Genomic DNA, 27,308 nt, shown 5'->3' with positions numbered 1-27,308 from the left:
GTAAGAACGTCTGCGATTTGTCTCGTCTGTACGTAATGATGACTCCGAATTGAATAACGTACGAAAACACTTTTTTTGCAATTGGCTGCTCGTTTTGATTCTGGATGTCTCGCCTAATATGAAGTAATTGAAGGAACACTAGCTATAGAATAATACCCCTTAGAAAGGAAACTTTTGCCGCTGTTAAAAGGCACTCCCTTCTCTGAAAAAATAGCAATACATGTTTCTTAGTAACCTCGTTCTCCTTCAAATCGCCTCCTTGCGAGGCGGGCGTTGATGACCCTTGGAGTTCCTGCCAGCCCTGCGCTGCGTTTAGTGCAGCGCTGCGGCTTTGATGAAGGGGACGACTCGTTGAGACGCAGCGAAAACTTTTATTTACATTTTTTACAGTTGGTTACAAAGAGGATACATTGAGGCCGTTGGTCGCTATGTGCCCGCTGCACCACGTCAGAGACGAGCCACGACTCAACCCGGTCTGCCCGATCAGCGCATACTTACAATCGAAAAAACCTCGTATTCGGGAAAAGAGGGGCGCGCTCGCTCCGAGCGCGCTCCCCGTTGCGGGCCCTGTATGCAAGGGCACTCAACAATACGCGCCACTCCAACCCAACCCACGAGCACAACGATACACGACGCCCCAACCTAGCGCTTGCTTGGACCCGGCCGCGCATTGCAGCCGCCGCGTGTAACTTCGCGCAACAAAGCGCGGTCGATCCACCCAGCAGCTCCCGCGATTGCCTCCGTCTTGCACTCAGGGCCGAAACACAGCACACAGCCTCTACGCCCGCGAGGCCGTTGCCCTGTTGCCTGCCTGGGCATGAAATTATGGCAATAATGACGGGAACACCCGACCTTTACACTGGAACAAAAAAAAAAAATATGTCCTGTATGATGTGCGGATAACGACCATGCCTGAAGCTCTAAAAACTAATCCGTTGTGGCGGCTACCTTTCAGGAGCGGAAAATACAAGTAATATTTTAAACAGTAACATGTTGCCTCGCCCCTGTCGGGACGCAGGTACTAATGGAAGATTAAAATGAAAGCAGCTAAACATAAATAAGCCCATTGTTTGACAACACCCTTCATTGTGTTGTAGCCATGACATCGAATCTCTGCCTACCTTTCTTCTCCCAGGTGATGTATGCGAAGAAAACATCAATGAGTGTTTGTCCAGCCCGTGCAAGAACCACGGTGAATGCGAAGATGGCGTGAACAGCTTCGTATGCCACTGCCCTGCCGGATACGGAGGTGCCCTATGTGAACTTAGAGGTGGGTACCCCTAGGTCTGTTGATTAGCCTACCCGAGTGAACTGCTTGAATTCTTAGCGTGTATAAGTAAAGCTTATGTGCCACGAAAAAGGGTTGAAGGGGCGAAGTCTTCGCTTGACGGCGAGTGGAAGAAAATTTGTTGATAACATTTTTTTTAGGTTCGTAACGACAAAAATTTAACACACATAATTTCTACGTTATTACTTCGAACCGGCACGTGCTCTTTCCGGATGACAAATTTGAGGGAAGGTTTATAGGTAAAGCTTGTCCCTTGTAGCAGTGTCATGGCCGCTCGATTGCACGCAGTCGAGCAGCCGTGTCAGTGTCCTTATATTAACCTTTCAAATTTGAAAAGTATAGCTGTGTTAAACTTTTCTTCTTGAGTGTACAAAATAACTGTTTAGAGTGACTCAATAACGTTAACCAAACAAAAAATCATGCACTTTTCCGTCAACCGATGACAATGGGTGAGCGCGAAGCTTCCTTGTGCGGGATTGTTCTGTAGTCGTCCGAGTTTATACTTGTACTCATTGAGGTTTTACTTGGGCTCGCACGGAGTTGCGACTTTTTACAGTGGGGTCACTCACTTTAACCTTTTGTCATTTGATTTTACACGATGCTACGTGTTTAACCACGTCGTTCTTAGACGATAGGGTGCATGATTGTCGGAATGGGGCGACTGGATAGGCGTCGGATTCAGAACTCGAGGAACCCAAGTTCGATTCCGACCACTGGCACGTTTTCTTTTCCTTTCACCTCACACAGGATCAACATTATAGTGAGAAACAGTTGGCTTTCCCCCCGCGGGTTTTCAACGCGACATACAACATCAGTGGAGCATAGAAAGTTTCGCTTTAAAATTTCATGTAGTTGTACTTCTCCGGGATCTTTCAGAAACGCACAGAACGTTTTTTCGGTTATATAATGCTTACGTAAGCGGTCTCCTTTCATGCCAGACTCGTGCCCTGAAGACTTCCAGCAGACGGACAAAGGCCCATTCCACTGGACGCCCGTGGCGCACGGCTCGGTGGCGAAGGCGGAGTGTCCGTACGGGGCGTACAACCCGGCCAGCGAGTACAAGTACGCACGGAGGAAATGCCGCCTGCTTCCAAATGGGCAGACAGGCTGGATGAAGGCATCCGCACAGCACTGTCGATACAAAGTGAGTTCCGCTATCAAATATTATCTTGAACGAGCGAAAACAACACAACAAAAAACACAACACAACAAAAACTTTGGGAACATGTCCCAATGAAAAGCGTTACATGCGCAGAGGCACTAATTCCCGCGGCGGATATTACTGCAAAGCTCGCCTAGTTCAGGTTATTACCTGAAATATTAGTTATTATCTGTATCATAACTTTAAATTCAATTTTAGTGTTACAACGGTGGAGTAGTCCAGTTTTCCGCACCCTGCAACATCGACATCACTCTGACGTGCTGGAGGGCCGTGAAAACAAGGCGTTAAGTACCCAAGGGTTTATGCGTATGTCGCGATTTCGTAACGACACCTAACAACACGATGCATGACTTTGGGAGGGACAATTAGATGGTGCTAGTAACTGTCCGAAACTAATGCACGTAACTTAGCTGCAGCTCGTCATCCATAGCAGAACGACGCAATTGGCGCGAGGTTCCGCATTCGGAAATGGGCTCTATGGTAAGGGCGAAATTCGCGCAAGAGATAATCATCCGCGCTGTTAGTGCTGGCGGGTCATGCAATATTTAAGCAACCCAGCCACGGAGAGCTTAACTGCTCTGGACACTTAGAGACCCGCAAAAGGCGCTCCCCGCCCTATTAGTGCGAGCAGTCACGCACCACCCTTGTGGCGGGGAGATTAGCGTTCTTAGAGAGAAACTTTCCCCGGACGCAATCGGTGGGGCCAGCGCGCTGTGCCCGCCCTATACAGCGGAATACAATATGAGAAGCTTTCGCTTTCGCGTCCTGATGGCTCACAGCAACCGAAACCGAACCTTCCAACTTTCGTTGCGTTAGAGCTGAAAAGTTGGGAAAAGTTCACACATTCTAAGGGTTGTTTCATGATCGCTATGCAAGTAAGCTGTAAGAAAAGGACAAAATTTACCGTACGCACGGGTCTTAGAGGAATTAGGATGGAGGCGACATTCTTTAGAATTAATGCAGCCCTTTTTAACAATTAACTCGGAGGAAGGGAACAGCTCTCTTCAGTATGTATTTTACCCTAACACATTCAGGTTTCAGGTCTCCGAACGCATTACGCGCCAGGTGCGTACACACCCCGAACACGCAGCATACCCGAAACCTTCCGTGCCCGTGGATAGAACACAGGGATCTGCTTGCCCTACTGCGGGTTTCGTACACCATGATATAAATTACAAGAAAACGGCACCTTTACTCCACATGTTCAAGAGCAGCTTTTGCTGCGCTTTGTGTAACTAGACCTACATAAACCCACAAAAAAGACTCTTAGCTACTCCTCATAAATTTATTCCGAATAAAACTCAGCGAACTGCTCCAGAATATTCGTATTAAGATCAGGACGTTTATGCGGTATGCTTTGTTGTTCGCGCTGAGATCATGTTGTTCTTTAGCGCATACAGCTTGTAAATACTGAACAACGATTTCGCCTAGGTTAATGGGCCGTACAAAAGGTGTGTAAAGAGAAGCTGCCCGCACAAAGCTTAAGAGGAAACAAAGCTGTTCTGGTTGCAAGTGTGTGTAATTTGTTCCTCCAAGATTGCACAGTATCCTTCACTACATTCCTACTACAACCTAAAACGGAAGGATTTAGTCGCTGCGCAAAAAAAGGACTTTCTGGTGGCTATTAAAAATGGGAGGCAGTGGCAAATGAGGGAATAAAATTTTACTGCTGTGTGCAGATTGCAACAGGGGCATGTTCCAATCTCTTGAGAATTGCTATTTAACAGAGAAAAACTGAATGGTAACTAAAATCATAGCGTGGATCCGGAAGGAAATTGGGCTGCAGAATGTTTTGGAGAGCTCTTCAGCTCAGAAATTATTCGTACTTGGTGGCGACCACCTGTTTGTAAATTGTAGAACTCCAAATTTATTTGGTGCACACTTTCACTGGCTTTTACATTGCTTTTTGTGTGCTCCCTTTTTGAACCGTATTCATTTTAGTACATTGTTTATCTTGGAGTGGAAGGGATATACAAATAAATACCTGCTTGCATTGACGCGCCTGCAGAGCTTTCAGACTGCCGAGAACATCACGTCTGAACTGGAGTTGCTGACGCACGACCCAACCAGCATCCGGCCGGATCAGCTTCAGAGCTTTGCCGACAAGATTGAGCCCGTTTTGGAGTATGCGATCAAGGACATCAAAGTGAGCATTGCCTAACTTTAGTGCATATAGTCTTCATTATTTTACTCGGTAGAAGGCGATATGGCAAACCATTTCTTATGTGAGACTTGGCAGCGACGCTCCGACAACAATTCTGCGATGTGATACTAGTGGCACTTAGTTCACGAGCCTAATAGGCCCATTTCCTGCTAGGCCCATTTCCTTGTAGGCAGCTAGTCACTCTATACTACGAGTTGCAGAAAATGATTTTGTACACTTTGAAGTTCTCTGTACTCATTTTTAAACTAGCTTATGTTCAATAATTTGATAAGACTACAGTTGGCTTGACAACTACAGTTTATTAGCCTACAGTTTAATTGGACTGCATGTTATTAGCCATTTGAAATATTTCTGCCAGAATTGGAAATGGCTAATTATAATAAAGCAACGTGACCATCCACATTTTTGCACAGTACGTAAAGACAAATAATGACAAAATAAGCAATAAATAATTTACATTTAGAAGCAGTTCCCTGACGCCTATTTCATTTTAGAGCGCAGTTAAGTGCCAGCTCTTGTGGTTTTTCGTCGCCTTCTGCCTCGTTTTAATCCAGCAAACAAAGGGGAGACCAAAGAGCGAGCAGGAAAGCGGAGGAAGAAATTATGGCGAAAGTGTGATGTAAAGGGCAGTATGACAAGTCCGTGCGAGACATGCTCGGTGTCGGCGGCACACCGCTGGATCACGCCACAGTAGCGCGCGTTATGGTGCATTAGCTCATGACGCCATCGCTTCCAGAGACGCAGTAGCTAGGCGCCGTCACCGACACTGCAGTCCGCGCTGCACTCTAATTTCGCATTAAGGTGTATTGTTCTCGTCAGCCAATTTTTCTTTGCACAATTTACAATGCACGGAGTACTTACGGTGCCACCCCACACGTGGAACATCGCATCGCCGTATCGCGGTTACAGGGGACAATTATTCCTTCGGTAAATATCCTTAAACAGCCGGAGCACTACTTCAAAAGAGTGCATCGTATCTAACTGTTACTGCCCTGTATGTCCATTCTTCTGATGAATACATGAGGTTAAAATTAGAAGCGGGCCAAATAAATGAATCAAATTGTACTAAGCAAACGGACTCGTATCAAGCTGTTCGGATGTAGGTCACATACGCTGCCAGGTAGACTGTGAGGAAATGTGGTAGACTTGGCATAACTCTTGCGTGAAATAAGTGCGGAAAACGGAAAAGAGTAACAGCATAACAGCCCTAATGATTCATTAGTTATTGTTACAGAAATCAATGAGAAGATTGAAGTAGAACGGACGCGACGTGCTAATAGGTCACGTCGCAAAGGTTGAGAGGGTACTATAAACAATAATAAAGGCCTGTGAGAGAAAAATGCCCCTCATCACCACTGATCGGCTTAACGCAGAAAGCGACTGTGGCTTCAAAAAACGAACGTCAAAGTTCTTTTCAGAAACTTACGTGGTTTCCCAAAGGCATGGCCCTTGCATCGTCACTTTTCCTGCCCATGCATGTTGCAGAATTAAAAAAAAAACGATTTTTTCCGGTGTGAGCTACGATTAATGATTCTTGAAAACCTTTAATGGCCAGCCTCATATCAGCAAATGCATGTGTCTCTGGCAAGCACAACCGAAATTTATTTTTCTTCCAGTCTTATTTTATTCACATTATATTCGCATTACGCGTTTACTTCGGAAACAAGTCTGTTTACATAGATGAACAGAGTAAATGGAAGGGGGGGGGGGCACATTCATATAAGGAAGAACTTTCTTATTTGAGCTTAGCTGTTTTTCTTTTCAATTGGTCATGTGTAAATTTTATTCCTTTCAGCTAATCTTCTCTCTTTGTTTCAGATTGCGCAAGCCATGATACACGTTATCAGCAACTTTCTTGGACTGAACAATAGCGTCATTGAAGAAGGGGATGCTAATGGCATCGCCGTTGAAAAGTACGTTTCAGATTCTTACGTTGTCCTTTTTTGTTGTTACATTGTTGGTAATTGTGAAGACAAAGCAGTATACTCTTCGCACAAGTAAATATTATGCGCCGCGGCACCTTAAAAAACGTAAGAAAAATAAAATTCTGGTACGAAAAGGTATATATTTCTGGGAATGACTGAAACGTGCTTCGCGACCGGACGCGTGTCAGCGAAGCAGCGTCCTGTTTAAAACGTTGCGGTTTTTTTAACTCAGGCCAATGGGCTTTCCTCAAAGTTCAACTGGCCATTATTCTTGCAGAAGCCTCTTGCCGAGATCTGCGCTGTGGGCACAGTTAAGTATCAACCAAAAGGTTTAGCCCACTATCGTACATTTGTCTTGACAATGCATAAATATCGCCAGTTTGAAAGGGAGGAAGGAAGCGAAGAACTTTAGAACAAATTTGCTTGAAAGAGTTTTTTGGTCACCCAGATAAAATACAAAACGTTTCAAATCAAAAAGGACTGGCGAGGGCTACGTTCTGTGACTCACTGCATGAATCTCCTAATAGCCCCAGTGTCACTTATGTCATTTCAACAATCAAGATCTGGAGCTGGCAATTGTAGAACAGGTCCATGATGGTATATTTAGTTGTTCTAACTACTACGTGTCATTGTGACTACCTAAATACGCGGCACCTTGGTGTCTTGTTCTTGTTGTTAGGTTTGTTTGCGTTGGCTCGTTTTCGAAGTATTTTCGTCGTTCTGCAACAATCGTGGATGGATTATCTGCTTAGAGTGACGAAGCGTTGCAATGCCATTATGAAAGCAGCGCTGTTGAGGCAGAAGCTAGGCCTATTCAGAATATACACAAAGCTGTACTACAACACGCACAAGACTAAGCGTATAATTCCAGCATTAAGGAAAGGAGGACCTTATCTTCCGCACTGTTTTCAAGAAAGGCTCTGCAAAATACCTACAATATCTTTTATCACTTCCGTCGAGCTCTTTCGGAGACAGAGAGCTCAAGGGTTATTGGTACCGGAATCTTTCTAAATAGCAAGAGTTATTACTTTTTCTGTTTAAGTGGTGCGCATTTAAACTGCGAACTAAAAAACGGGCACTCTATAAAAATCCCCCACATTTAAAATGCTCCGCTGGACTCCCTTGTAAAGAAATGCCTCCCTTATGCTCACCGTGGAGTACATGGGCGTTCCAACAGCGATAGAGGATAGAACAGAGAGGTTTTTGAAGGTGACTTTGGTGACGAATAGTATCACAGGGAATTTTTGAAAATTTCGACGAAGTGTGTGCACTTTTCCTTGTTATTGCCTTCGATTTCCCAGTAACTGACTGTCCCTTAAAACCTACTCTTAAAATTTTGTTTTTAAATTGGGGTTATCAAGCCACCCACAGTAAGGATTATCATCGCCCAAGAGAGCGAAACCTAGTTATACGAGAAGCTTTCACGTATATCGCATATTGTACCTTCGTGAAGACGTAGTTTTCACTACCCTCTCTGACACCAAAGTGGCTCACCTGGACCTTAAGCTAGCTGGTTCTTGTTTCCGACAATTACCTGGTGTCTATTCAAAACACTTCCCCCTTGCCTAGGCTGGTGTCAGTGGTGGAAAGGTTCACCTCGGAGGTCGTGCTAGGATCCGGCGCGCTCATCATCGAGAACGAGAACCTGGTGGTGAAGGCGGTGGAATGGTCTCCCAAGCTCCTCTCACAGGGCCAGGACTTCCTTAGTTTCGCCCTGCGATCCAATGGAGACCACTACCTGCACGAGGACTTCTCCGGTGATGGAGACGAACAGGACGATGGAGATGTGAGTGTGGCATAACGCTAATGACGTTTATGCAACCAGCAGCACACAAAGAACTTAGGTGGACTAAACGTTCTTTGTACCTTTTGGAGGTTCTATGGAAGACACGTCATAGCCTAAGAGAAGGAAGGGGTAGAACAATAAGGCGTGACCTCTTTGTGTGAAAATGCGTATGTTAGTTCAACGTGGCCGACTGTCGGCCACCCTTATTTTTTAGCATACGTTGACATCGCTGCTGTGAAGCTGCTTTAGGATATCTTGCAACGTTTATCTTTAGTAGTGTTTATTTTAGTGATACAATTGCAGTTTAGCTGTAGTAGCGTATTCTCGGTAGTGCAAGTGATGGACATAAAAAAATTCAGGGAAGCTTGTATTCACGCGCATGGCTTGAATGGCGAAGCGGTTGTAGGTGAGCATTGCCGGGCACAGTTACGTTTCAGTATCATTGCTTATTCGCATAGTTGTGGTGCTAGTAATCGTCGTCTTATGCATCGAAGAGGTCGGCGCCTCCTTCGCGGAAAGTTCTGGATGCACAGTAATCTTCAGCATTGTGGACGTCCACCAGATGAACTGGTGAAGCCTGCACTAAGACGTACAAAGCTTGAACCAGAGTGAAGCTGCAGGATTTCTTTATGCGTGAGCAGTTAAGGACCCATCACCACGCGTTTGTACAAGTTTGAAGTTGTTTATTTATATGTTTCATCGTTGCTTTGCACTGTGCTAGTAGTGGTCATGGTCATATGCATCGATATCGTCGTGTTATCATGCCAAGCATTATATGCGCGGTAGCTCTGGACTACAGGGCTCACCAGCGCTCGGCATTGTCTTGGTATTTCTTCCTGCGACGGCGAACTTACGGCTTGTACAACAGCTCGCTGTTCAAATAAAAAATACACTTTGAGCTTTCACCATGCTCAATTCAGGACTTCCCCTATGCAAACTAGAAAAATTTTAAGCACTCATATTACAATTGATGGGTTTCAAACTGGCTCTTGTAAGCCCATTTACGTTGATGGTGATGCGTTCTCAGGCAGTTTTTTTTTCATGCAATTATGCGTTTTTTTCCTCAGAACATCGTGATCACCATTCCGTTTGAAGCGCTTTCAATGGCTATCAACAACTCACTCGTGGCCGCCGGAGAGCCTGTCCGTCCAATTCACGAAGTCGAGAAGGGCCCTCGAATAGCATTCGTCTCCTATCGGAATGACAAATTCTTCCGGCCATCGCATCATAGCGAAGCGTCTCTTCTGAGTGCCGGTAAGTTGTGAGGCGATGACGACGTGAATGGGGCTACCCGAGTTATTACTATTCACAACGACGCGAGATAGAAAACAAGCAAAATCAACATAAAAGGTCGGTTGACTAAGTACAGCATATGCTTATTGGTGTTAGGTGCCTTTCTTATCGTTTGTATTGGCTTTTGTAAATCTTAAAATGATGTCGACGTATCAAGCTTTTTCTAACACGTTTCTGACGTTTGCATCCCAGAGTTATCGCAGCTACCGTCGTATGTTATGAAAACTGCATTTAGCAGAGGAAAAGTTTCTTAATTAAAAATTCATTTGATTCTATTTGATTTGATTTCATCCTTGCACGAGAAAACAACAAACACGTTCGCACCAAGGAAGGCGCGAAAAAAGTCGTAAAACAGCTTGACTAGCCCCAGCTCCCCGGTGCGACCGGCGGCAAGCTGCATTGGCCAATATTAACAAATATAAACACAAAAAAGTCAACATACAATATATGCACTGACTATGAACAGTAGTCAAAATACATTGTTTATAGGGTTTGGAAAAATAGGAACTTACAAATACAGTAACGAGAAAAGGGAAAATATTTTTCCCGATAACAACATCATGAGTTAAATATACAGATGCTGCGTATGTGGTTAAAAGGAATGGTGCGAATTTCTTGAAAATTATTTAGTAAAGACGGCAATCTGTATCGCAACATTTGTTGTCCATATTGGCTCGGCATTTTTTTGCTTTCCAGGTTTCAGGATTGCGAGTAGAATACATCGAAGAGAGTTTTTCTAGACAAGCTAGATTAATTAGTGAGCCAATATTTACTACTGCTTGTTTGTAACATCGGCAAATTATATAAAGGTAAATATAATTCATGCGAACAACATTGTACTTTTTAAATAGTTCTCGCGTAGGAGAAAGATACGGAACCTTGCTGACTAGGCGAATAGTTCGTTTTTGTAAGATTGTTATTTTCCCTATCTTTTCTCGAGGTATGGTAGCCTAGATTAGTACGCCGTAGTTAAGCATAGAGCTAAAAATACTGTTGTAAAGTAGAAAGTTAACTGAAATCAGAAAAAACAATAACGTCGCATAGGACCAGTGGCCTGGGATAATTCCTGGATTAAATATTAAGTGTGTTTATTCCATGAAATAGATTCTTCAAAATATACACCTAGTGTTTTGAAACATTTAACAAATTCTACCGAGTGTTATTGATTACAATAGGTGCAACTGCGCTGATTTTACGACGTGGATGAAACAGTACTGCTTTTGTTTTGCTAACATTCAGTTTTAAATTATTGTTGAAGGTCCAGCTGCTAATACATGCGAGCGTCTCATTTGCACGATTTGCAACATCAATACCTGAGCTACCGGAAAAAAATAAACTGTTGTCATCGGCATATATTATCTGTTTAACTGTTTCACCGATATTAACAATCTCGTTGATGTATAAAATGAGAAGAAACGGACCTAAAATGCTACCCTGTGAAACACCATACTTACCTGGTTTTGTTGTTGTAATGTACACTCCACTTTCAACTAGCTGGGATCGATGGCATAGATAAGATGATATTAGAGAATGAGCTTTCCCGCGAAATCGGTATCGATGTAGCTTATGAAGAAGAATATCGTGGGTTTTTATACCGCGTGGGGAAACACTCCTATTTGAAGGAGTTATGCAGAAAAGTAGTCATGTTGTGTTGCTAGTCCTTGGCAGTAAAAAATGATATCAGAGTAATGAAGTGTAATTGAATATCAACCGCTCTATTCAGCTAAATCTAAACAAACCCTCATTGGGATGATTCGGTCACATGGCGTAGCACATTGTCCTGGCCTCAATCGGGAATTTCTGTCCCGTAAATTTTAAACTGACAAGGTTCCTGTGTTTTGTTTTCTGCGTTTTGCGATTGAGAACGCTCAGCATCAGCTTTCAGTCACATGTAGGAAAGCTGTCGGAAGAATATTGGGCGGCTCTCGTCGAAGACAGGGAGTATTTAAGAAAGTAGGATCTGCACGTGCCAACAAGGAACTCATTTTCACTCGTTAAAAATTTTTTCTAAATATTGCTGTTGTGATTCTTTTCGAATTTTAATGATTTGCCTTTCCTTATTCTGTAGGTCAAGTTGTGCTGTCTGCTAAGATTGGCGACAGTAAGATTGAAAATCTTACCGAGCCACTAATCTACTCCTACCCATCCAACCATGCTGAAAAATACATCTGTGCTTTCTGGGACGATCGCAGTAAGTATTTTCCTCAGCTGTTGCGCATAGTCAAAGCTTGCCTAATTACTCGTACCAACAAATAATACACCTCTAGTTTATAATTGTAAATGAAGGCTTCGATAAAGTGGTTATGGCCATTACGGTCTAATTAATTCCGCTGAATTACTTGCGGGCGCGCGGCTGCACGAATCGCAATTTTTGTATGTAATGAACATTTTGCCTTTAGGGAGAGAGTGGTCCACCGCTGGAATCACCACCAATCAATCCAGAAACCTAACAGTCTGCAGTTCAACACACATGACTGCGTTTTCTCTCCTTCTGGTAAGCGCCTTGTGGTTATCACGTTCCTTCTTTCTGTCTGCTTGGTGGGAGGGCTTTGTTATAAAAAGATTGCCAGAGATAGCGATGTAGCGAGCTCGACTAACCTGAGTGATTTCAAGCTAGCGTTGCTTGCCTGCACCGCATGGGCGTCTTTATGTAACTCCGCGTCGGACCAACGCAGCCTGCATAACATTGCTTATCGCGTCAGCGTATAATGGCTGAACAGCCACTTCACGGCTGTTTTGTTCTGCCCTTCCCCGCTCAATAGTGCTTCCTTGTGCTACCGGCTTCAACACGTTTCGCCATGCAACGCCGCTTCACAAAAAACTATAAAAAACAATTTACCGGGTTTCGCATGGTGGCGATTTTACGCCTTCATGTTTCGGGACCCTAGGACGCCTAGTTTTTCCGCTGATCCGTGGTGTGGCGCGCGCCGCGGCACATGTCGCAGCCGTTCCTGATGCTCCCATCAGAAAGAGGCTGACACTATCAGAAATATTATACAGGTCAGGCCTACAGGAAAATTAACTTGATTGCACAAGGTAAATCTTTTAGCGGTAAACGTGGTGGGAGGTGCTATTATATAGGATTTTCTGACACTCTGGTGGCAGGTGAGTCACCCATGCGTCATTTAAAAATAAAAATATTTCGCTCTACAAGTTCTGTTCATCCTTTCGTATGCGATGCACGTTGACTTTCTACGGAACGCAGGTACTGCGGTGCTCCACAATTTGGCAATGATGTGATCTTTCAAAAAATACTATGGGATCCGCGCAATCGCGTTTCGATTTTCTTCTCAAGTGAACGTTACCCGTAATTAGTAATCCTTTCCTATCCTTTATTGTCATCTTTGCCTGACATTTAGGACCCTCTTCCTGGAGCTGGCACATCGGCCCATCACTACCGAATTCTTTCGCTCATATCCTACGTTGGCTGCATCATGTCGGTTGTAGGCCTGTTCTTCACCATACTGACCTACGCTCTTTTCAGGTAGGCTTGGCAATCCTCGCCCATTTGCAGATATGTTAGTTACTAACTCCAAATTCTCGCCCACACGCAAACGTTTTGATTCCCTAAGAGGACGGCATGCCTAACCCATTATTGTGCAAGTGTACAAATATGGGGGCGTGCGCTGCTAGCGTTTCTCTCTGCCTTCGCGTACACACGCATAACTCATGCCTCAATGTGCGCAATGAACAAATCGGGGGTAACTACGTCAGAAAAAGTCGTTATGTGCGTGTTTTCTACAAAAAAAACAATATGAAGGTGGTGGCGGGTTGTCCTGGAACAAAACATAACTCTTTTTGCAATGTTTTTCTACTTTCCGCGCGCAGCTAAGGAGGATTAATGCACTTACTTTTCTTTAATCATTCGTTGTGGCCCGTGTTTATGCTCCAGGTGTCTCAACAAGGAGCGCTCCGGAAAAATCCTGCTCAACTTGTGCTTTGCAATGCTGTTACTAAACCTGGCCTTCCTTGTGGGCTCCCTCCACGAGCGCTTCCCCAAGCTCGAGATATGCCTGGGGACTGCCGTTGCAACGCACTACTTCCTGCTTGCCTGCCTCGCCTGGATGGGCGTAGAGGCGATGAACATGTACCAGATGCTCATTCACGTCTTCGCCTCTTCTGAGAGCTGCTTCATGCTGAAGCGTTGCCTCATCGCTTGGGGTAAGCCTTAGTTTATGCGGCTGCTAGTCATGCCTTTCTTCACCTCGCTTGTACGCCTCCAGGTAGCTAGAGCACAGAAATAAAAGGGTGCCTGATAAAGTCATCTTGTCGGCATAAGCATTCAAGTACATGCCATAATGAATACCCGACGAAATCCGCTATTCAAATTTTGTGACAACAGGTTTAAATCATATAGGGATAAATATATAAATTGGATATTTTTAGGGCAGGAACTCCTATTTATACTTCACCCGCACTGTGAGGTAACCGTTCAAAGAATTGATTTTTATTGCTGTCGTTTCATATTCTTTGTTACAGGAATTCCAGCAATAGTTGTCGGAACTTGCCTGGCCATAGACCTGGAACCCTACAGAGGTCAAGATGATTAGTAAGTTCATTTATCTCGTTCTATTCCTCCTTAAAGGCTGGAGGTCATTGAGGAAGGGAGGCGTGTAGACACCTAATGTGCAAGGTAAAAATAAGTACAACAAAAAATCCTAGCGGAATACAAAACACATAAAAATGATTTAAGAACGCGCTACCTTTTCGCAGACTTGGTAAAAGCAGAAAAAGAAAATTACTTCTATTAGTTTCCTACGAACGTACTAAAAAACTTGGACGCTTATTCTGTAGCGGGGTACTTTGCGTTCAGCGCACGGGACCGTGATAACGGCTAGATTCTTGGCGAGCATATTTGCTTTTAGATCCTGAGAAGGGGTTGGTATGGCTGATGCGGAATGACGTTTGCTGTAGTGGATGCCGGAGACTGCCTTGACTGCGGATTACAATAAAGGGAAAGAAGAACCATGAGGCAATAGGGGATTCGGCTGAATTAAGTGAATGCAGGTTCAGAGAATTTTCAGTATGGTAACGAAGATGTCCGGATACTGTGAACAAAAATAAGTCGGCTGTAGGATTCTGAAAGAATTATAGTTTGTGAGATGGTATACTTGCAAGGAGTACTAAATTAACCGGATACTGTGAACACATTAATTCGACTGTAGGATTCTGACAGAATTCTAATTTGTGAGAAGGTATACTGGCAAGGAGTGCCAAGTTAACAATGCGTCTTCCTCACTTCAACAGTGTCTTGTTAATAAATACCGGTCTCTCCTGCGACTCACCATGCCCTCATATTTTTCCCTGTTCTTTATTTTGAAAATAAATGCGTCGTCAAGGCGATTCAACAAGCCCCATAGCTTTACACAGTGTGGTATGCTGCGTCAGGCATCGTTGCTTGGATCAAGTATATATTGTCGTAAAGCCAGTAACGACAAGACGCATCATGCACGTAAACGCGTAAGGTCTACAAGCGTGTAAGGTCTGCAACTACGGGACTGTAGGTGAAACTGTCAAGAACGTGTTATGGGGTTCGGAAAGTGTCTGGAAAGAAGCCTTTCATTATTTAACGATCCAATCTTCTGTAAAATAAAGGACCACTTTCAGTAGCGTTGACAGTCTATACTGTAAATCTTCTATTTCCTTGCAAAATAATTAAGTATATTTTGTGCGTTTGTTAAACGCAGTGAGGCTACTGCTTCGCTTCCATTTTTGTTCTCAGGGAATAGTTTGGCAGCAAAGCTCTGTGAAAAAATCAAAGCATTTCAGGATTCTCCTCTATAATTTACTGTCGAAGCACACTTGCTATCTGCAAGGCTTATTCGTCTGTCAACGTTTCAAGCTGTCATTGATTTTCCTTTTCAGCTGTGTGATCTCCTCTCGGAACCCCTTCATCTACTACATCGCCTTCCTGGGTGTCTCGTGCTTCATCCTGTTCGTCAACCTGCTCGTCTTCATCATGGTCACACGTGTCTTGTTCAAGCCGCGCATGTCCGGCGCTACAAAAGCCGCCAATCCCGCTTCCGGTTCCTGTTCCCATCTTCCGATTACCACCGCCCAAGTCCGAGGGGCCTTCACCGTCATGACGCTGCTGGGTGTCACGTGGATATTCGGCGTGTTCGCTGTGGGAGAGGCCAGGACCGTGTTCCAGTACGTCTTCTGCGTGTGCAACTCGATGCAAGGGTTCCTCATCTTCGTGGTGCGAGTGCTGCAATATCCGGAAGCCCGAGCAGCCTGGACGCAGCTGGTAGGCACCGGAACCTTCAAGAAGCACCGTGGAAGCGGACCGCCGGCGGGGTCCTGGTGCGCAAACTCTAACCCCAAGCAGAACAGCCACTCATCCATGGTGAGAGTTATGTCTACCAGCACTGACAGCACGAGTACCGTGGTCTTCAACAGCAACATCTGGAATAAGGGAGGAAGTGACAGTGCGGGCGCTGTAGCTGCTGCTGGCGATTGTCCAACGCGCCTGTCACGCTTCTCGGGCGTCGGCAGCCTGCTGAAGAACTGTAATCTTCACAAGGATGACAAGAAGACGAACACGAGTGGCCAGTCCAGAAAGAAGTCACCTAAGGTATGTGTCCTTTAGACGAAAATAACCGCATGGTCTGTCTGGAAATACATAGTTGTATAAGAGAGCGGTTCGCGTAAATACGCCGCAGAAAAAAAGCTGAAGACTGTTACTAACATTACGGTAACAGCGCGGAAATTCGGGTGGTGGGTGACGTGGCTGCATCGTACTAGGAACTACGTGTTCATAGCCTTCAAAAAGATGGAGGCGGATGGAAATTAAACGAGGACAACATGCGTTCCGCTCCCGAGAGAGAGCCTTCGTGGCGTTCTGGCATTTTTATGGCGTCCGTCATCAAAGTCCCAGTACGATTTCCGGATAATTTGTGCGACCACACATCCAATAACACTATACAAGGAACAGTATAGCTAAAATAGTCAATGGAAGAAAGTTAGCCTAGCCTCAACAGTGACATTCAATCACTGTGTCTCTTATTGTGGCTACGATAAAAATTATCACCCATTCGACTGTGGGAAGATGAAGCGTTTGAGGACACGACATACAGGCGACCGAGAATTTCGGTATACATTTGCAATAGATGAATACAGTTAAATTAGGCTTGCGAAGCTGTAGTTCGGGTTTCCCACCGAATGCGCGCAGAACGCGCACAGAACGCAGACGCTGCTCGGTGTAGTCGACGGTCTGAGCGCGAACGCGTACTGAACAGGGATGCTGCTAGCGCCTTCTTGCATCAATTTGTGGAGTACGGACACTTACTGTCCCCCACACCAATATCCGCATATTTCCCATCGCAACGGACGACTGTTCCAGCCGAGCTCCCGGAATGGTCGCAAATATTATTCTTAGAACTGCGGTGAAAATTGGTGTCTAGCCACATGAACTTGTCTCCCATTGGTGTATCGGGTGCTATCCCTTAAGTCTTCACAACTGCCACCTTGAAAATAGGTTGGAAGCGGGGTCTCTTGATTTCTTTCAAAACGGATGATCGGTTTACTATCGGGTTACTAATGGATGATCGGGCTACTATAATCGGGTACTTCTCATTTCGTTCAGTTTCCATGTTCGGCTACTCAAAACAACCCTTGTGTGTTTTACACAAGAACAAAATCGCAAAACCGTTTATTGGTATACATGTGTGGAATTAAATTGAATTCAACTTCGTGGTGTTTGCTTCAAAACATTATAGACTTTCCTGAGTGCCACTACGGTGTCCTATATTTAGGACATTAACCAAAAGTATCCTAGCAATGCGAGAACAAAACGAAAACAGATAGTTTTCTGGGAAATATTTCTTTAAGGATGCCCCTTCCGATTGATATAACTATTGCTTTTTTTTGCTATAGCTGAACACATGAAAGAGGAAGGCATTGCAGTGAAGACCAAATTGACGTCAGGGTGACTCCAAGGACTGAAGTCATAGTTAAATTATATGGCTGTCAACCGAAAAATATTTGCACTATCAGCTTCAATTTTTGTATGCGGGTTAAGTTCTTTCCAAAATTTAGGAAAACAAGCAAAAATATTTTTTCTACTCCACTTTAAAATATTAATTGCCTAATGACCTAATTGTCATGCCTGTAGATCGCTAATTACATGCATCACAAGCTCAATTTTGGTTTGTAAACTAGTAGGGTACAAATGTTAAAGAAAATACATAGAAAAAAATCTTTTCAGCAGAAAGAAAAAATTCAGGGCTGAAAGGGTTAAGTCGGCTAATCTGGTTTTTGCGCCTACTAGAATGGCAACAATGTCTTCAATCTCCCCCAGCAACACAGATGTATGGGCAATGCGCAGTAGTGCCCTCCGTTCTTGGTCCGGTGGCGTGAGAAAGAGAAAAAATACACAAAACAAAAAAGAGGCACGCCGTGCCTCCTGGCTAGGAGGCCGAACACGAAAGCAGCGCGCGCCAGCAAAGAGGGGAGGGCACGCCCGACCATTCCCAACCTAGGCTCCCCCCTATCCTCCTACCTGTGATGAACTCTACTTGGCCGCAGCGTCCAGCAGCGCCGAGAGCAACCCTCGCAGCCGGGCTCAACTCTACTTTGGGCTGATTCAGATATAAAGCGCGGACAGACAAGCGCTCGTGTTGTCCTCTTCTTGTGTCTCGTCTGTCTTGGCTTTAAACATGAATCAGATCCAACTAGCTCTACTTTCCGTTCAGACCCACCGCGATGACTCAGTGGCTATGGCGGTGCGCTGCTGAGCACGAGGTCGCGGGTTCGATTCCCGGCCGCGGCGGCTGCTTTTCTGATGGAGGCGAAAAGCAAAAACGCCCGTGTGTACGAAATTTCGGCGCACGTTAAAGATCCCTAGGTCATCAAAATGAATTCGGAGCCCTATACTAAGGCGCGCCCCATCGCCTGCGCTGCGTCGGCGCGTTAAACCCTACAATCAATCAACTTTCCGTTTTACTGAAGTTCACTTTGGGAATACGTGGTATACAAAAACGTCGACTGGCGCAAGATACAACATAGCGGGGCTTAGCAGGCGGGAGGCCGCGTGCTCAAAAAAAAAATTGGCACAACTTGCACTAGTGATGCACAGCTGGACTAACAGTGGAGCTGCGGGAAGACCTAGCTTCTTCCCACCTGGTATCCACTGTCAGCTTGGGGACAGACCCGAACGGCCTTGTAAAATCCGGATAAACTTGGCCACACTCCTCAACACTTAGCTTAGACTAGCAAGAAAATTGCAAAACCCAACTAGAGTTAGCATTGCCTAGCAATACCTAGCAAAACTGGCAAAACCAGAACCTAAGTGGTCCCACAGCTCGGCTGCTTCTCCAGCCTTGGACCAGTAGTGCAAGCTGCCCGATTTTTTTAACAGTTCTGTAAATAAAGTTAAACACAAGGTTTACAAGGTGTTAAAAAATATTGCAGCCTTTTTGTGTTTTGACCCTCCAGTTCATCGTTTCACTTGACGTCCTTTAAGGCGTATCAAACCGTTTATTTTGTTTTGTACTTGCTGTCTTGCTTTTATTCTCAATTGCGTGAATGGTGAAATGATGGGGTAATAAGACACAGCAGAGTGGGATTAAACGCCCACAGGATGTTTTCCGCAGCGACTACGAAGGTTGACAAGGCAATTAAAAGTAACTACTTAAACAGGTTTGTGAAATATATCTTCCACGAGATAACTTTTGTAGTTTGAATTTCTACACTTCCTTCAAACGTTTCATTTAGCTACCGAACGCCCCGCTCATCAGGAAATGTACTATCTACCGATTCTAGTTGTGTAGGTGCACTAGTAGATCTAGGCTTCACACTACTCATTTGTTTTCTCGCAGATCATCGGCGATGAGCCTGACGCCAAGGAGAATCACAAGGAGTTCTATTCTTCAGAAGGTCAAGTTACGGCCGTCGTACCTGACCTTTACGCCGGCCAGGAACAGCAGATAGTGAAGCGGAACAATGCCAACTCGTCCGAATCATTCAAGTACACGGCCGACGAGGCCCGAGCGGGCACCCTCAGTTTCGCGGCCAGCCCCAAAGCCCACATCTTATTTGCCTACGCCGACGGTGAGCCAGCACCCGTGCAGATCAACGGAATGGTCCACTCCCAAATGGACAGGCCGAACCCGGAGCCCTTCAGCACGTTCAGGCGTCCGTCACCTCTTCCGAGCACGCCAAAAATTCCGGAATTCCCACAGTCATGGGCTAAGAGGGATGTGGCTCCTTCAGAATCCGAGCCAGTTCAGAACTCTATAAGGGCTACCACCGAGGAGACGGCGTTCCTGACGCCCAACGGAACGGGCACAGTGCTTGTGTCCTGATGCAGTACAAGAAACAATGGAGTGAGGTAAGCTGACTAGTGTACTTGTCGGTCATAGGAAATTGGGTAGAAGTGCCTTCTAGAGCCTGTGGCAGTTCACGTGATGTTTATTTCTTCAAGACGCTCCGTATTGGCAGTCCTAGAGTTGTGGCAAGTTTAGCACATCTCTTTGCTTTTCATTTGAAGCTCTCGAACAGAGTAAACGTAGCTTGAAGGACATAGCACCGGCTTTTCAGAGGAATGATAAGATGGAGCACTTGCAGTGAAGACGCTGCTGTTAAATCTCAGAAATAAAGTCCGCAAACGTCAAGAAAGAAAGCACATTAAAAGTCAATCTGCCTTTATCAAAGGTACGGTTTTGGTACCACCGTGAAATATTGATGAATGTCGTCTACAACGCTACGATGTAATTGATCGCTCCCAGAGCAACACTCTTCATTTTTGGTGCGGCCTGTTCAATTTCTATCCATCACTCGAGTGCGAGAACTCTACTGGCAACGTCACGTACTCTGAACTCAATCTGGCGTGATCAGTCACGCAAGCTAGATGGATGCCTTTGCACTCTTGGCCCATGGTTTGCTTTACATCGCGTTTAAGAAGGTGCGCTGTGAGTGTGTTTTCAACATGGTTGGCGGCTTCGGCGGGTTTTGAAGCTGCCATTCAGAGAGAGCGAATCTACGTTTCGAATGTCCGGCATAAAAGGAACTGTATTCTTTTACCCGTCGCGGTGGCTCAGTGGCTAAGACATTGTGCTGCTGAGCACGAGGACAGGACGCGGGTTCGATTCCCGGCATTGGTGGCTGCTTTTCTGATGGAGGCGAAAGGTAGAACCGCCCGTGTGTACGACATTTCGGCGCACGTTAAAGACCCTGAGGTGGTCCAAATTATTGCGGAGCCCTCCAAAACGACGCGTCTCAACGCCAGTGTTGCGTCGGCGCGTTAAACCATACAATCAAAAAATCAAAGTTATTCTTTTGATCGCCGGTGAAGAGGGGCGGTCATGTGATTTTTCGCGTTAGCCGGAGCTGGTGTAAAAATGAGGTAATTATGTAAGATTAGCAAACAAGGACCGTTTTTATAAACGCGGTGGACAACGTAGGAGGCCAATCACCTGCAAGGCCGCCACTTCCATTACGCACCCAATTCGTGTTCCTGATTCGATTGGAACACTCCGTCTATTCTTTTCAACAACTGCTAAACAAGCTCCAGTGCTAGGGCAAAATACCCAAGTGATGGAGCCTCAAGTAACAACCCAACGGGCCTTGGTTCGAGCAGAAGAAGTGGTTTTTTTTTTTCAAGTATCCATTGCTTCTTTTACTGCACAGCCTTCTTTCAGTTAAATTTTACACTTTTTTTGAGAATATAAGGGATTTTACATATTTTAGTTGGGTATACGGGCGGAGCGTGGCGTATCAACGCGTTTATTTAACAGTTTGCACCGCACCGGAAGTGTAGGGCACCTACTGTTGGACAGAATATCGCGAATAACACAGCCAGGATAACCTGCAACACAACACACGACAGTTCCTTAATTCCATTTTCGGAGAAGCCAAACTACCCTGGGATATTCCTGAGCCCTGCTGGACGTCGCTCGCTCCCTCAGTGGGCCGAAGCAGCCCTTTCTGCTCCTGACTTCCATGGGGCTACTTGCCTTCTAACTACTCAATTGTAATCCTCAGACAACTCCTGGGACTGTTCTTAGAAACATTCTTCAGAAAGGGGTCGTTTCAGATTGCCACACAGAGGTGTCAGCGCCATGACTAAACTGGCTTTATTCAACTTGCTCGAAGGTTTAGCCGGAAGGGAGCTCTTGCGAATCAAGGTAGCTCTTGCGGTTTTGTGTGTACCACCAATAGTTCAGAGTGTAGATGAAGAAGGCGGGAGAGGATGATAAGAAGACAAGTTGTGTGTATAAGTTACGTTTACTTTCCGGTTACACGGCTGGAGTACGTCGCGCTTCTGATTTATCTTCAACCGTTAGTTGATGTCGCATACGAAACAAATGTATGCCTGCATGTTAACTGCAACACCCCCCCCCCCATAATGCAGCCAAGAAATGGTGACCAGAACAATGCGTAAAAGTTTCTTACGAAGCCCTCAAATTACAATAGCTTGACGAACACTCCTACAAAGCACGTAAAAACGCATTTGATAACTGTAGCCAACTTGTGATTCCACGTACCTGTCATTGTAATCTTAAACCCTAAACACTAAGCAGTCAAATCATTACGTTTTATGTACAGGTAGGCTGTTTACGTCTCGCCATTTTATGTTTCCGATGCCTTTCCAAACCCAAGCCCGAAATGTCCGCGAACAAAATCCGTCCGTGGGCCGAAATTCAACGAGGGAGACATGCGGGGCGTAGCAGCAGCTGAGGTGCGATTGGGGGCTGGGAGAGTGTGGCGTTTGCTGTCGGGGCTGCGCATCCCAAAGAGGGTAAAAAGACCAAGGGCAGCAGCAGCGGAAATTCTGAAGAGTGGTTACGGAGCGTAGCGTCTAACGCGACACAACCGCCCCGCCGCCAATCCCAAGGACACCCCGAGATGCAGGACGCAGAGGTTTCGGCCATTCCTTTGGAGTGCCCCGGTCCATCGTGTTTACTTTTGTATGTGCAACTCAACCAAATGGAACGAGCTAGGCTTGGTAATCCACCCTTACCAGAATGGTGAGGTGGGAACAAAAATAAATAGCTAATAGATATGTCTGGGCGTAAAAAACTCAGACGCAGTAGGTGCAAGGTAGGAGCTAAACTTGAAGGCATTGTGGCGCTGAACCTGAGGACGCGAGTTTGATTTCCGTCCCCGGCGGTGGCTTTTCTGATGGAGGCGAAAAGCAAGAACCCCCATGTTTTCGATATTTCGGCGCACGTTAAAGATCCGCCGGTGTCCAAATTAATCCAGAGCCCTCCACTAGCGCACGCCTCATCGCCTGTATAGCACCGGCACTTTAAACCTCACAATCAATCAATCAATCAATCAATCAATCAATCAATCAATCAATCAATCAATCAATCAATCAATCAATCAATCAATCAATCAATCAATCAATCAATCAATCAATCAATCAATCAATCACGATCGGTCGATCGATGGATCGATCGATCAATCAATCAATTCATCGATGAATTGATTGAATAAACATGGGACGCGAACAACGTGAGCTCACTTCTACAGGAGCCTTCTTGTTCTGTTACGGCTGTAGCTAATGTTAACAATGCGTTTCAACGGTTGAACACAGGAAACGCAGAGCTTGCCGTAGTGCTGTGTTATGTAAAACAGATAACCTAGAATGAAAGTTGTCATAGAGCATAATCGTGATGTCGTAGTTGCACTGTTTGGTAGTGACTTTAGGGGTGACCATTTATAAGTTACGCCCAGGGTCAACGTTTTCATTATTGGTATAAAGCCTATATAAAGAGAAAGAATTACAAAACCGAGAATGTGTGCTATATTTAGGCCTGCGTTCGACAATGCACAGACAACGACAACCTGTACTTAAAAAATGAAGTGCAGCTGCAGTCATCCAATTTCATTGCAACCACGTTCTACAGGCATTAAGCCTACATCGTGGTAATGATTCTCTACCATTGGGAATATATGGAATATGTGAATATAGATTTCTTCAAACTGTTACGGAGTTAAGTGAGAACCGAAATGGAAACAAAATATTCAAACGGGTTGTTGCAGAATTCCTCTGTGAAACAGATCATTTGTATCGTAAAATTCAGGCACCTGTTTCGCCGTTGGTTGTATGGGGCTGAAGCGCTAACTTTCCATGGACACTTTCGCAGTTGGTCGCAGATGTTCGGCGCTTTCACCGATGAGTCGGCCCTTGTTTCCATAGCAACGGCTCTTCAGACGTGTGGCTCTACAGCTCTAGCATTGATTGTGAGACAGGTTTTAGACTGATTACGCCGACGTATGCTAACAGACCGGAGTTTACCATTAATTTCTAGGCTTACACATTCAAGCATGCGAACGCTAATTACTAGTCCTTCACCTCAGCGCAAGTTACTCCTCGCGAGTAGCTCCAGTTCGGTTAAATGTCAAGATGTTTATTGAAACGCAGTGGAGTGCCGTCCGACGGCACTCTAGCTGATCGTTGAAGGCATGGCTAGAGTGGCGTCCGACGACATTCGAAGATTTAACACTACGCTAGCACCGGCCAAAGAGTCTGTCGTTGTAGTGTAGAGAATCCGTCTTAGCTTCCAGATCCCAAAACCACTGGGTCAATAGCGGCTCTTGCCTCGGTTTTTTTTTTCATTATTTAAGTGAAGTGGAATTTTTATTCCTTAGGTTAGTTTTGGTGTTTTAAATGATTTCTTCGTGTGCGTTAGGTCATCTTATGATATGTGTAGGTTAGGTTGGCTAGCTTTGCGTTATCTAGAGCGATGTACTGCCAGACGCGGCAATTTTGTTATAAAACGCCGGTGGACGTGGATATAGTGGAGTGCTTATAATACCGTCGGACGGCATTCTAGACACGGCTTTATTGAAAATCCTAGCCTAATTTTTTTGCTGCCAAATTAAGAGACGAGGAAAGTGGCCAGGACGTTTGGCGACATTGGATACGTGATTGTAACCCTCAAACGTTCAAGGTTGAAGGAAAGCGGACGCTTCAACGACGCAGTAATTTTCTATGTCAATAACAAAAAAAAAGTTTCGAAACTTAGTATGTTTTATTTTTGCGCAGTTTCCCTTTGGGTGTTTTGTAAGGGTGGAGGGAGAGGCTTGATACAATTCAGTGGCCGTCTAGTGGCGTAAGGGCCATGTTGACCATAAGGCTATGCAAATCATTTATGCAGGGGCCGAGATTGGGGATCCTGGCTGCCGGACGTCTCCTGTGTTGCCCAACCAGGAGGCGGGATTACAATTACCTTCGTTTCTACCCCTGGGTCACCTACTCCCCTCAAGAATTGGAGGCTTCTGCTGCTCGTGGTCCGGCTCTCGGTGTTGTCCTGCCTGTTTTTACACGGTACGTGCCGGCCCGATTGTTTTGTAACCTTGATACAAAAACTTTCAACACCCTTTGATAAGAAGTTATATAATGGGAAGGTGAATCATGACTTCCACCATTCTGAATTATGACCTCGTGTACACATTGTTTCTTATTAACTCGTAATTAAAGTCCTCATATTTTTGCCTACCTGGTCCCGATAAGACACGTTTCCACCGAATATGTGAACTAATAGCCCGGTGCTGTTCATTTGCAGACATGCCTGTCTCTTTCTGCTGGCTAGTCAGTGCAGATGCAGCATGAAGAACGAGTTGATAAGCAGTGAAAACCTTAGGCATTACGCAGGGGCTTTTGGTATTGGATTCTTTCACCTTTCAACATAAGTGTTCAAATGAAAAATAATGGCCGTGTGGCCGCTTGCTTCGCTGAAATGTCGTCGGAAGACGATAGTGTTTTTCCGACCCTGCTCCATAAGCGTCGGCACGCGGGCGCTTCACCGCCTGAATGACGCGCTCCATAATTTCCTTCCTTTTTCTTGGAATGTGTTCGCGTCTAGACTCGCCACTTTATAACCACTGCCATTGCTGGTGAAGGGTGGAAAACCGCGTGATTTGGCGCCGTCCTTTCCAGAACCGTGGGCCCTCTGGCCAAAATGTACGCACTAATGCACGACTGACAGCAATTTCCTCGCCTCGTACAGTCTTAAAAAAGCAAATACAAAGCGCGGAGTGCACGGCCTATGATACTGATTGGGACATTGGTGGAGCCACCTGGCTGTGTCGCTGGGAAAAAACACGCACCTGCGCACCCAGAGCCACTGCCAGGTGGCGCCACTGTATACTCCGCGGTGTTCTCCGCGGTGAAGGTTTTGGCAGAGGCAAGCATATCATTTGCTATCGCAAAATTCAAGCACAGTTGTATTGTTTTAATAAAGAGACCATGCAAATACAACTAATGTATGGAAGTTGAGCTCCACATGTGCCTAATGTTATGTTTTTGCTCAACCGCGTTGACCGGTATGAACATTGGCACCAGATTAAGGTGTTTAGAAACGCTTTTGCCTATTTAAACATCTCGTTCAACAACTGCCTTAACTTCGGCGGGGCGGCTGTAGCGAGGGGTACACGGCCAGACAGGCATACACACAGACAGACCAAAATTCTTCGTTCAAGTAGCCCAAGAAATACTTTAAAAAGTTCGTTTTAGTCATTTTATGCAGATCCTTACTGACAGACATCTCAGTACTGGTTACGGTGGTATTTCCTCGCTAATTTAGCGTCTGTACGCTGTCTGGTCTTCCTTTTTCCGCATAAGCGCGATTCGCCGGGATAATGACATCTCCTTGGTGCCAAGAACCTAAGGAAATGTTATCGTGGTTACCACAAATATAACATTTTTTCTGGCTGTTCTCAGGCGATCAAAATTGAAACCAGAACCGTGCCACCTAGCCTAGATAAGAGCGTTAAGAAACGAAACGGTTAAATGTGTTTCAACAGAATCAGTACAACCGAAGTCGAAGTAACAACCACCCCTTGTAATTGGAACGCAAGTTTTTTACTTCACCTGTACATTTGTAAAATACCGTACCTAACTACTGACGCATCACATATTTCCATGTGGGCTAAATCTCACAAAAGGGCCCCGTATAAGGATTTACTTATAACTGATTCCGCGTCCATTGCGATGTGCGGGAAACGTTGTGGATCGGAAGGGTGGTTGTATATTTTGAATGCAATCACTGCTCCTTCCTTCGGTTTCATAATTGCGCCTAACTTTTTCAATGTTTCTTTTCCAGCATCATTGACGGGTCACCACGCTGCCTTGTTGTCGTTGGCCGAGAGTTTCAAGTTGGACTATCATCTGAAACACACGAAAAAATAAACCATCGTCGTCCAGAAAGCTGCCTCATTCATCATTTGTAGTATACCTGATTTTGTAGTTTTTCTGGACGCGCGAAAAAGTGGGAGACATTTGACGTAGCACAGTAGGACCACGCCTAAATTATCAGGAATCACAAGGACCAGCAAGCAAGAAGGTATGCTTTCGATTAAAGGGAAAGCTTCACATCATTTGGATAAAGGTCTGGTGTGAACACGCCGCACTAGGTATGGTATACGCTGCGGGGTTATGAATCAACGAACTGTTACGATGCTTTTCAGCTATCTTATCTCCTATTGTAATCTCACAACGCACCGTGTCACAGGGTTCGTTCTTTGCTATTAACATTTACAAACACTGCTGCTGATTAACTTGCTGGAAATTGAAAGCTCTCCATGTGGACTATAATAATTTTACAATTTTTTTCTCTAAGGTTTTCTCTAAGAAACATGCTGCAGTTTTACACGGCACCTCAATGAGCCCGACATAAAACCATTTCAAGTTACGTAGCGTTACTCTCTGAATATTTGCTCCAAATATTTAAAGCTTTCGA

At 45.1% G+C, this 27,308-nt stretch overlaps 1 protein-coding gene across 1 annotated transcript in view; it reads left to right on the top strand.

Moving 5' to 3' along the window:
* Nucleotides 1-26,781, top strand: part of LOC144158861 (uncharacterized) — a gene marked incomplete at its 5' end in the record, with an annotated part of 86,857 nt that extends 60,076 nt beyond the window's left edge. Inside the window, 15 exon segments of the mRNA XM_077690033.1 lie at nt 1,136-1,270; nt 2,227-2,432; nt 4,459-4,596; nt 6,433-6,527; nt 8,109-8,325; nt 9,393-9,579; nt 11,687-11,809; nt 12,018-12,112; nt 12,978-13,102; nt 13,511-13,779; nt 14,098-14,167; nt 15,484-16,192; nt 19,437-19,948; nt 24,726-24,895; nt 26,673-26,781. Of these exon segments, the coding sequence (XP_077546159.1) occupies nt 1,136-1,270; nt 2,227-2,432; nt 4,459-4,596; nt 6,433-6,527; nt 8,109-8,325; nt 9,393-9,579; nt 11,687-11,809; nt 12,018-12,112; nt 12,978-13,102; nt 13,511-13,779; nt 14,098-14,167; nt 15,484-16,192; nt 19,437-19,922 (2,855 nt within the window).
* Between the last annotated feature and the right edge of the window lie 527 nt (nt 26,782-27,308).

Source organism: Haemaphysalis longicornis, unplaced genomic scaffold (genome assembly GCF_048455015.1).
Source record: "Haemaphysalis longicornis isolate Haplotype H1 unplaced genomic scaffold, Haemaphysalis longicornis Haplotype H1 scaffold_10, whole genome shotgun sequence".
NCBI classification, from domain to species: domain Eukaryota; kingdom Metazoa; phylum Arthropoda; class Arachnida; order Ixodida; family Ixodidae; genus Haemaphysalis; species Haemaphysalis longicornis.
This window is presented reverse-complemented; position numbering and strand designations above follow the sequence as displayed.